Source organism: Prunus avium, chromosome 1 (assembly GCF_965620075.1).
Source record: "Prunus avium chromosome 1, drPruAviu1.hap1.1, whole genome shotgun sequence".
NCBI lineage: Eukaryota > Viridiplantae > Streptophyta > Magnoliopsida > Rosales > Rosaceae > Prunus > Prunus avium.
In genome coordinates, this window is record NC_142284.1 from 53,098,916 (window position 1) to 53,110,452 (window position 11,537).

The following is an 11,537-nucleotide window of genomic DNA, read 5'->3' on the forward strand; positions in this document are numbered from 1 at the left end:
CACAAAAACCCGTGTGGTAGACCCATTTTTAAAAATTCAAACCCAAGAAAAACTCAAAAACACCCCCTTATTTTAAGTTTTTTGTTTGTTGGTAAAGATGTTTATTAAAAAAGAAGCACCATAAGAGTACACAAAGGATGGAGTGAAACCATCCGAAACCCAACATGAAAGCGATGAACAATAGTGTTTGTTGTTGTATTTAGAAACTCGTATATTAAAAACTGTCAACTTAAAAGTGGCTGCATCTTGGTCTTTTGTTATAAAGTACAATTTTATTTGTTTCTTTTGAAGTTAAGAGCACAAATAAAAATGAAACGCACGCGTTTTGGCTATGATCACTACTACCTAATGAAACGCACGCGTTTTGGCTTTTCAACATGAAAATCATGTAGACTGTATATTCTTCAAGTTAATCTCATTATTTTAGATTTCCTAGTTAATCTACTTAAGATATACATTATTAATTATTAGCATTTTAATAAGACATTTAAAACCGTTAATACACCAAAAACATAGAATAGAGATAAAGATATATCTTTTGATTCATCTTGACAACTAAGAAAGCGACGTATATGCATGAACTCTCATATGTGCATACACACATACATTTCATGTGATTCATGCATAACATTCATATGAAACGACATTCTATATATACATATACGTTTTGGCAAAGAATAGAAAAAAGATATATATAGATATATGTATTTCTATATGAGATTGGATTCTATATATGGGGTCGTACCTTTCCATACTATACATATGCATATCCATATAAGAATATATTCTATATATAGGGTCAAAACCCAATACAATCTTTCTCTCTGATCTCCATGTATATAACTTTATATATATATACATTCCAGTCAACACAGGCAAAACAACCAGTCTCTTTGAGTCTTGATCTTTTCTCAGTCTTACGTTGCTGTTGTTTCTTTCTCCTAAGACAATTGCTAATGGGTGCTCTCGCAGAATCCTATAAAGACACCCTTCTCGAACCCCAACACATCCCCCTTGACTATGGTTCTGTCCATACATTACCCGACTCCCATGTATGGCTTGATGAGTCCAACGAGTCTCCATCTGGGGTCCACTCCACTGGCCCGCCCCTTATCGACCTCGCGGATCCAGATGCTGAGAGGCTCATAATCCAGGCATGTGAGACATGGGGTGTGTTTCAACTGATAGGCCATGGCATTCCCACCAAGCTTATGGAGGCTGTGCAGTCTGAGGCTGAAAAATTGTTTGATCTACCAGTTGACCAAAAGATGAAGGCCTTAAGATCTCCAGGGGGTAGCCAATCAGGATATGGTCTCCCTCCTATATCACCATTTTTTGAAAAGCTTATGTGGCACGAAGGGTATCATATCATGGGGTCTCCGATCGATCATGCTAAGCTACTTTGGCCCAATGACTATCAAGGGTTTTGGTAAGTCCTCCATGCATTTCCATGCACGTAGACAAAATCAAAATTATTCCAATTATAGTTTCTTCCATATATGTATATTTCGTTTCGGATTTGCGAGGGTAATAGTTTACTTTTCGCCCTCTGGAATTTGTACTAATGCCTTGACCACTGTTTAGTGAACTTATTAAATTGCACAACAGTTCAATATAGTGTCTTAGAAGTCTTATCTAGAAGGGGGTGAGACTTATAAGAACTGGCTTGAATTTATAATTCCAATGTAGTTCAAATCGAGCCACCAAATAAAATCTTCACGGTTATGTATATGTGTTTGTATAGAAATGATTGCCTATCTATATTTTAGTTCAACAATGTGATTATTACACTGAATTAAATTATGACTTAAATGAACTTTTATGTTTTTTTTATTTATTTTTATTTGCAGTGACACAATGGTTCATTATCGGAGCCAATTGAAGGCATTAACCGAGCAGCTAATCTGCATTATCCTCAAATCCTTGAACATTAATCCTGAAGAAGTGGCTTGGCTTAAGGAATCTCAAGGATTAAGTATTGGTCTGCAGTTAAACTGTTACCCGGCCTGTCCTGACCCAACCCGAGCCATGGGCATAGCACCCCACACAGACACATCCCTAATAACCATTCTCCAGCAATCCAAAGTCAGCGGCCTCCAAGTCTTCAAAGATGGAGCCGGGTGGGTCCTGGTGCAACCCGTACTCGGTGCCATCACAGTTAACCTTGGTGACTTTTTCCACATCCTCTCCAACGGGGTGTTTACAACTGTCCGTCATCGTGTGGTGGCCACCCAGGTCCGACGTCTCTCCTTTGCCTATTTCTATGCTCCTCCAGGTGATTTTATAGTCTCCCCAGTTTTGTCCAAGGATTTTGGGGAAGTGCCTAGGTATCAAACTCTGTCAGTGAAGGAGTTTGTTGGAATCAAGGGCAAGCATTTCGAGAAGGCGCTTTCTGTTATTCAGAATTAAATGGGATTTTTCCCTACATATTTTAGGGTGAATCTAAGTTAATTAAATAATGAGGTCAAACACACAGATGGTTTTTGCAATTTTTTATTTTATTTTATGGGTTTTTTTGTTGTTGAATGGTTTATTTTATGGGTATCAGAGATGTGTTATTGTTTATGAGTTTTTTCTTCTTCTTCTTCTTGTTTTTATAGCCAGGAGAGTCTAAAATTTAGACAAAGAAAGGAATTCGAATTTAGATACAAAGAAACGAGAGCTCACTATCCTGTCCAACCTAACTCACTTCTGTTTTACACGTCGGGTTTTAACTATGATCGATGAAAATATTATAAAACAAAATGTCATTGTTAGCAAAGCTGTCGTGCATGCATGTTCTCGAAGACTTTATATTAATGATTGGACCGCATGCAATAAAAGTATATAAAGGGGAAGAGAAACGTTCTTTTGATTTTTATCAGCATTTAGTGTATTAATAAAGTAATAGAATTAGTTAATTATTATAACACATTATGTATAAGATAAAGAATTAACGAAATTATTAAAGCAAAGGTAGTCCAAAGGACAAGTCGTCTTCCTTTGGCCATCAAAGTTTTGATTACAGTCAATCAAGCATGAGGAGCCAATCATATGATGACACATTATTACCTTATTGTTATCCTACAATTACAATTGCGTAGGTCTGATTTGTTGTTTCTATTATTTTATTTGTTGTTGTGTAGGTTGAATATAAGATGATAGTTTTCACGTGAATAGTACCAATCCTTACCTCTCCTTACCTTTTGCCATGGCAAATGAGTGAAAATGCTCTTGTCACTGGAACTAATTTATATTGCCAATTTCAAACATACCAGAGGCGGATCCACCATGGGGTCAATGGGGTCAGACGACCCCATGGCAGATCTGGAGTTTAGTGTTAGGGACTGGTTTTTGCCCTTGGAAGCCATGGAAATGACCCCATGGAGAAGAAGAAGCTTCGGTGGCTGGGGTTCTTTTCAGTTTTTTTATTTTTAAAAACTGCCTTGCAAAAGGACGTCGTTTTGGGCAATGCAATTTTTTTAAAAAGACCTAGCCAAAACGACGTCGTTTTGGTCTAGGACTTTTATATAAAAAAAATAAAAAACGGGCTGCAACTTCTTAATTAACAGCAAACAGACCCGAAAACAGACCCTCCAAACTTCAAATTTTCATATTTCTCCTCCCTAACCCCAATCTCCCCAAGACCTCTACCACCATCTCCTCCCTTGCCACCGCCACCAAGGGTGCTAGCTGCCGTTCACCACCAACCATTCCCGTTGCCGCCACTATTTTTGTGAAAGTTTACAATTCAATTCAAGTAAGTTTTAATTTCTAAACCCTAAGCCTCAATTCAAATAAATGAAACCTCGTCGTGGACAATTGTAACTTGTAATATTATTTTTGACATTAATTATGAGTGAAAGTACTATCGTTTCATTTTCAATATTTTTTCATCTTAAAAAATTATTTGGTAGTTTACACTATGACCCCATGAGTGGTCATTCCTGCATCCGCCACTGAAACATACCCTTAGATTTAAGTCAATTTAATCTAAATTTCACTTAAAAATGACACATGAGGAGCACGTGTAACCTAATTTGAGGGCAATTTGGTCCTTCTAACCTTTTCCCTCTCAAAACTCATCGTCCCACTTTCCCTGAAAACTTGAAAAGCAAACTAGAAAAAGAAAATGAAGTCTGCAGCCCATGCAGAGAAATCAAGTTCTCCATTTGGTAACTCTATCTTTACCAAAATACTCCAACTATTTGTGATTTGTGATTATTTTGTTTATCAAAACCAGCTATGCTTGGTTGATGTGAAAATGGAAGAAAACTAATCCCCAATTAAACAAAACAAAACAAATTCTAATAATGTTCGGAACTACAACTTTCTTGGCAGCCAAATAGATCCTTAACTTTATTTTGGATATGTAAGTTAAATTTTCTTTTTGTTTGGAAAATGGGTTGAATTTCCTCCCTCTGTCTTGCAATTTGAGCGGTTCAGCCTCAATTCGGCACTTGCAGATTCATATTTTCTTCTTCTTTCTCTACTGTAATAAATGGGTTAAGAGGGAAAGGAAGATGGGGATTGGGAGAGAAAGGGGTTAGAAGGGACCAAATTGCCGATATAAATTAGTTCGATGCTAATTGTGAAAAGTTTTGTTCTTGGTTTATGACAGTTTGGATGAAATTGCCTCAAATCTAACAAGTATAGCCGCAATATATATATATGGAAAACTCAGTAAAGTCGTGAGCTATACTATTTTAAAAAAAAATATTTTTTAACAAACATTAATAAAATCGAGTATACCCATTATTTTTTAAACAAAATTAAAAAATCGGGTATAGCCGACCGGCATATTATTTATATATATATATATATATATATATATATATATTAAAAAAAGGACCTTAGCGCTCAATGGTGGTTCCAGGATTCGAAAGCCGACCAGGCAAAACTTATATAACAAACTTGATGGAACGAGTGAATTTCATTAATAAACATAAAAAAAAAATTACATAGTGAGAGGAGACGTGATAAGCCTTACCCTCAAATGCATTTATATCTACAAATACAAAAACTAAAATAAAAACCAAAAGAAAAATTTTTTTAAAAAAAAAGAAAAAAAATATTTTACATTAAAAAGAAAGATAAAATAGGGGACTACATTAATTTTAAAAAAACTAGATTTATTTCGAGAGAAATGGGAAGGAAGATAATTGGCGGAGCTAGGTTTATTTTTTATTTTTTTATAACCAGTTGTGACCTCATTTCTCCCCTTATTTCCTTTTATAAACGTTTATTATGACATCCGTTTTTAGCTTTCCACCTCGAGCTCTATAGCCCTATCAATCATGTTTCGAAATTTCTGAAATAGTTATCTTTGTGCAAGACAAATATTTTTTAATAATCATAAGTAATGTAGGTAATATTTTTCTAACAAAAAGAGAGAAGGAAAAGGAAGAAATAAGAAAGGGAGAGAAGAAGAGAGAGAGAAGAGAGAGAGGAGAAAGGAGAGAAGATGGAAGAAAAAGAACGGATAAAAAAAGAGAGGAGGGATGAGAGAAGGACAAGAAAGAGAAAAAAAAAAGGGAGAGAAGAGAGAAGGAAAACAACAGAAAAGAGAGAGAGAGAGAGAGGAGAGAGGAGAGAGGAGAGTGGAGAGTGTAAGGAAAAGAATAAAAAATGGAGAGAGAGGAGAGAGGAGAGTGTAAGGAAAAGAATAAAAAAAAGGAGAGATTAGAGTGTAAGTAATATTTTTTTAAACAAAATTTTGGGCTGGGCAAAAGAGAAGAGAGGAGAGAGAAAAGTGTGGGTAATATTTATTGAGTGCTGCTAAACGAACCCTAAAATTAACTGGGTACACCCTACGATCTAAGTACACCCTAATGTTTAAATAAAAATGTAAAATTAACTAAGTACACCCTATTTAACTACCAAAAATACCCATGGTACACCCTCTTTAATTTTTAATCTTTTAAAGTATTTAAAATAAACAAATAAAGTAAAATAATAATAAAATAATAATTTAACAAAACTCTCTCTCTCTCTCTCTCTCTCCTGCTTCTTCTTCTTCTTCTTCTTCTTTTATCTCTCTCCTGTGCGACCACCACCACCTGGTTTGTGTTATTGATTGTTTAAGTTTTATGCATACAAAAATCAACTGGGATCAGTACATTTCTCCTGGATTCCGAGTTGTATGTTAAAAATTAAGTCAATTTGTTTGAAGGCATGGGTTCAAAAGCTCAAGCAGTAAAACAAAGATTTTAATTCTTAATTAAATATATTGTCTTCAATCTTTCGAGAGAGGTGTGGGTTTTCAATATAATTTAGGGAGATTTGGTAGTTTGGGAATTTGGGGACAGCATATCTCAACTCATCTCAGAGTGGGGTGGGTCGGGAAGGAGAGAGAGCTTTTTTTCTCTTTTTTTATCTTTTATTTTATTTTATGGTTTTAAATACTTAAAAAAAATTAAAATTAAAGAGTTGACCATAGTTATAACAATGGACATGCGTCAAGTCTTAAGGATGGTGTATATATTGGGGTACACAATTCAATATATCCTTTTTGGTCATTTTATATTAGTGTAAATTAGTAATTCAATAAATAGTTTGATAGTATGGTGTACTCAGTTAATTTTAGGGTTCGTTTAGCAGCACTCTATTTATTTAACATAAATTTGGGCCGGGCATGAGCCTAGCCTGCCACAGGCTGAAACCGCCACTGTTATAACGCTAGGCGTGACTTGTCAAAACAGTAAAGCCGCTCGGCTATACTAGGAAAAAACCACGTATAGCCAGGCGGCTATACTATTTTTTAAAAATAATTAGAAAAAGAAAAATCCAGTAAAGCCGCTCGGCGATACTATTTTTTAAAAAATAGTAAAATCGAGTACAGCCCGGCGGCTATACTATTTATAAAAAACAAAAGAGGACACGCCCAGCGAATAGGCGCCCACGTGTGAAATAAGTATAGCAGCTCGGCTATACCATTTTTAAAGAAACATTAATTGAATCGAGTATCGCCGCCCCGCTGTACTATTTTTGAATTTAAAAAAAAAACTAGGTATAGCCAGGCTATATATATATATATATATATATATATTATAAAAAGGACCCTCTTAGGTTAGCTATCTGTTGATGGATGACTTACTTGGTCTTGCTAGGCCTCGACTCATGTGCGGGGCTTAGTTGTTTTCTGGGGGTTTCCCTTATTTCACCAAAAAAAAAAAGGACCCTCTTAGCGCTAGGCGTCATGTGTCAAAACAATAAACCCGAACGGCTATACTATTTTTTAAAAAAATTAGGGAAGAATGGGTATAGCCGTGCGGCGATACAATTTTTAAAAAAATTAGGGAAAAACCAAGTATAGCCGCGGCTATACTATTTGTTTTAAAAAATTAGAAACAACCGGGTATAGCCGCGCAGCTGTACTATTTTTTTATATAAAAAAAACCGAGGTATATTGCTCCTTTCTTTTCTTGAGTTTGAATCGTGGTTGCCCATTTTTCTCAAGTTGATGAATAGAAGGTAGATGCTCAAATTCCTAAGTGATTATTTGAATTTAATCTACATATCAATGCTCTTGGAATTTCCTTTCATGGTTATTGTGAAAAGTTTTGTTCTTGGTTCATGACAATCAACCACATTTTCTATGTTTTAAAATAAAGGGTAAAAATTGATGAAAGACAAAAGCAGTGATCCTGAAACTGAAAGTTACCCACTGCCCATGATCCGTCAGCTTTCTTCAAGATCACTTCCATCATAGCCGTTTGGTATATAGTGCTTGGTCTAGACTTTTCTGTAAAGTACTGCTGTCTTTGATTTGGATTTGTATATGATTGTTGCTTCATTTTTTTATTTTTGGAATTTTGACATGGAAGGCATGATGCTTGTGGTTTGTAGGTTGTTGGGTACCTTAACAGCAAGCAGGCGGCACTGTTTAAAAAAATGATTTGGGAAGCAATGAACAAGGACTGTGATAAGGTAATGCCTTTGGAAATCCATAAATTTTATCATATGTGTGTTCACAAGGATTCGGTGCAATGCTAGGGGCTTTCTTAGTTTCTGTTTGTTGCATGGTTTCTTTTTATTTGTTGTCTATATTTTTGGCTTTTGAGTCTTTAGATTGAAAATCATTAAGGTCATGTAGTTAATCATGATTATCAGCCCTTGCATTATCTGCCTCTTCATTCTCCTTAGCTCTGTGATTGTGCGGGAATTCTTCACTTCTAAACCTGACCTCTTTTCTTGTATATGAGTTTATGTTTGCTGCATGTCATATGTGCATTGTGATATGAAAGCATAATCTTGGAAGTCTCATCCAGCATAGAGTTCTTGCCCAGTTCTGAGCTGTTATTGAAGTCACACATTGCATAACTGTGTTGAAAGCTTTCACTTCAATCTTATTGCATTTGACTTATTTTTTTATGTTTTGACTATCTGTGTATGTTTTACTGCCAGCATTGAGTCTTATGTATTGATCTCTATATGAAACTATAAAATTGGCAGGGAAAGAGTAGAAAATGAGCCTGAATGGACAAGAAAGCTGCTCTTGCTAAAAAGCCAGAAAAGGCTGTAAAATTTCAAAAATGTTTTTTAAGAAACAACTTTTTGGAAATCTCAAAAGACAAAGAAAGAAAAAGAAAGAAGAGATTACTCAAAGCCTAAGAGGATCTTTGAATAAATATTTCCAAAAAACCAATGAATTACCAAATGTAGCAGAAGAATTACCAACAGTAGCCGAAGAACATAATGAAAATAAGAATGAAATGTTAATTTATTGTTCAATGTAATGTTTTCAATATGTAGGGTACTCTTTTTCCTTAGTTAAATTGAATTTTCCTTAAAAAAAGGTTCTAATAAGGTCCAACGTGTTCTTCATTCCCTTTTGTAAACTCTTATAATTTGAATAAAATTAATTATTTGATTAAAAATTAATTAATTTATGAATAAAGGGCACACTCTTAGAGTTTTGCCCTGGGCCTTCAATCACCCAGGGCCGGCCCTAGTGATGGATACTATGAATGTAAGTTAATAAATTGATTTATGGGATTTTTGGTGCTTAAATTTTCCTGCCATGTTGATTGTCCTACTTATAATTTATTTAGCAGATACTAATGTGACATTTTGTTCTTGCAGAGGCTGAGTTCAAAATCAACTATGATGCTTTGGATAAATTAAATGAAGAGCTTGTAAGCATCTTTTATGTCTTATTTTAGAATCAATTTTGCTTTATTCATGCTTTTCAAATCCCATATCATGTTCTGTCAACATCCAAGGTCTTGTTAACTGATGCACAGACTACAAGCGACTAAAAGCCAATCAAATCTAATGGCACGTTTAATTTCGATTGTCAAATGATGTTACTTGTTCAATGTAGTTTTTGTTATGTCTGGTTAGTGTGCAGACACCAAATTCCTGTTTAATGGAATAAAGGTATAAACAAGTGTCACAAACCATGGCAAGATAGAACTTAATACGTAAAGGAATGATCAATTGTGCAGGTTGTTTACTTATTGGGCAATTAATGGGAGACTTAAAAAAAATAGGAAAATCTTTCATCTTTTTACATGGTTAATAGTGTTTTTTTTTTTTTTTTTGGTTTCCCAGGGTATCCCCCGCGCGACTGCGGAGACTAAATCCCTCGAGGTACGGTCAGGCACAAAGCGGGGACCTCTCCCAACATAGTCTGCTCTATTCGCAAGTGCCTGGGATCGAACCCAGGACCTCTTGTTTAAAGGATCCAAGCCCCTTCCACTTGGACCAACTCATGTTGGTTAATAGTTTTTTTTTGCCATGCAATGTAGTTCCTAGTTAGAAATCGTGGAAGGTTTTAGAGAATAGAGGTGTCTTTCTGCGAGTAATTGCTAGAACCTTTTCTAATTTTTTTCCCCATGTGTAAAATTAGGGTTATGCACCTGCATTCGAAGAAGGCACAAAGTCTAATTGTGGCAGTCATGGTGATATGCAACTGTCAAATGAGAAGAACAGTTTTGAAGGCAGCCATGATGATGATTTTGAGCATGAAAGTAATGGATACAGTGAAGAGGCTGAAGCCAGACAAGGCCATGATGATGATACATACGTTGCAAATGACGAATATAATGGATGCAACTATGATGACGAATACAATTATGATGAGGAATGCGATTTTGACGAATTATGACTCAAATAGTCATTTATTTTTTCATGATTCAGTTGAATCATGTTACGATCAAAAGGTTATTAAATCTTCTGGTTTTTGATAACTTTTTTGAATTGGTATCAGTCTGAGGAGAGATGCAATTGAGCATTGCTTGCATGTCAAACTATGTGAACTGTAACCATGAGCACCAATTTGTAAATTGAAACACTGAATGGTTGGTTCCAAGCTGTTCACACTTTATTTAGTGTAGTGAGAAGCACTAGTTTGACAACAATATTTCCCCAACATTGACAACACCAAAAGACTTCTCAATATCATATAGAAGTCTGATGAAAATTTGACCATTGGTTTGTATCTCAAACTGTGAATTTATATAATTCGCTTAAATTTATTCAATGTTGAAAAATCTTTACATAGGAACACAGACTGAATTGCCTCGGTTCAAACTTCCAAGATGTTCAGATTTTGCTAGCGAGAGTAAGGTACTTGGTATGACGCCCCTGAGCTATAATTTTGTATGTCTTCTTCTTCCTTAACTCAACACTGGCAACACCAACAGCCTTCCAAACTCGTAAAGCCTTTGGCCTCAATCTCAACTTCCTCACCAGGGTAAGCATAGGCTCCACCATGCATGAAATTGCCTCCTTTCAGTAAATGATGGGTTATTTTGAAGGAGCAAACAATGCGACCGGGTTCAAGGAGATCAACTTTAATGCCTTTCATGATAAAGGACGCAAGGAACTTGTCTGGCAGCCCATCCATTGTCATTGCCATTTCACCTTCTTTCTCCAAGAACTTCTTCACTGACTCCATACTTGTTTCCTCATTTCTCCAGAAGTCTTAGCCATTAGAGAAACAACAGATAAAAGAGTCACATTCAACATCAAGGGTCCTAATACCCTTAGCCCAAGCCATTTGCAAACCTTTAAGGAGACTCCATAACTCAGCCTCTGAGGAAAGATGCATTTAAATTTAAACTCATGGATTTTAAGCTACAACATACATGAATCAAACATTCAAAGAGGCGGAAGCGAATTTTAGATCTTATTAAGCCTAATGCTACCAAATTCCAAGTATCTTTCTAGATCTAATCTCACTTATGCACAAAAGAAAAGGGAGGAAAGGATGAGACTTTCTTATCCTTAAAGCTGTCTTGGATGGTCTCCGGGTTTTCACCTTTGGAAAGACCTTCTTCCTTGTTGCTTGCTTCATAAAGTCTTCACAAGGTACCAAAGTAGATACAATCTAGTTCATACACACAAACGTGGTGTAATAGATGAAGAAGATGACCAAGAGGAGGTAATCTGCTAGCCCTCTCCTCTAGGTGGCCGATTCTAGAATGGTAGAGTGGAGATTTCTCTTCTCTCAAACCCACTCCAAAGTTGGATTCTTCAAACCCTAGAAAGAAAACGGTCTAAGCGTGGCTTATGTAAGCCAGTACAAAAGATGAAGCAAAAAGTAACAAATA

At 35.7% G+C, this 11,537-nt stretch overlaps 2 protein-coding genes and 1 pseudogene across 2 annotated transcripts; 2 read left to right on the plus strand and 1 right to left on the minus strand.

Moving 5' to 3' along the window:
* The first annotated feature begins 956 nt into the window (after nt 1-956).
* On the plus strand, nt 957-2,409 carry LOC110766311 (gibberellin 3-beta-dioxygenase 1-like). Its single transcript, XM_021969613.2, has 2 exons — nt 957-1,429; nt 1,851-2,409. The coding sequence occupies exons 1-2, from the start codon at nt 957-959 to the stop codon at nt 2,407-2,409; spliced, it is 1,032 nt and encodes a 343-aa protein (XP_021825305.1).
* A 4,017-nt stretch (nt 2,410-6,426) lies between these two features.
* On the plus strand, nt 6,427-10,090 carry LOC148298005 (uncharacterized). The gene is made up of 5 exons (XM_088249358.1): nt 6,427-6,441; nt 7,828-7,908; nt 8,434-8,443; nt 9,064-9,116; nt 9,833-10,090. Exons 1-5 carry the CDS (start codon nt 6,427-6,429, stop codon nt 10,088-10,090), a joined length of 417 nt encoding a protein of 138 aa, XP_088105484.1.
* Nucleotides 10,091-10,527: 437 nt separating this feature from the next.
* LOC110766297 (uncharacterized) lies at nt 10,528-10,891 on the minus strand (annotated as a pseudogene).
* Nucleotides 10,892-11,537: the final 646 nt, after the last annotated feature.

Coding starts and splice junctions, on each gene's coding strand:
- LOC148298005 (XM_088249358.1), top strand. Junction 9,117..9,832: donor ATAAATTAAATGAAGAGCTT/GTAAGCATCTTT, acceptor GTGTAAAATTAG/GGTTATGCACCTGCATTCGA.
- LOC110766311 (XM_021969613.2), top strand. CDS start 957: ATGGGTGCTCTCGCAGAATCCTATAAAGACACCCTTCTCGAACCCCAA. Junction 1,430..1,850: donor AATGACTATCAAGGGTTTTG/GTAAGTCCTCCA, acceptor TTTTATTTGCAG/TGACACAATGGTTCATTATC.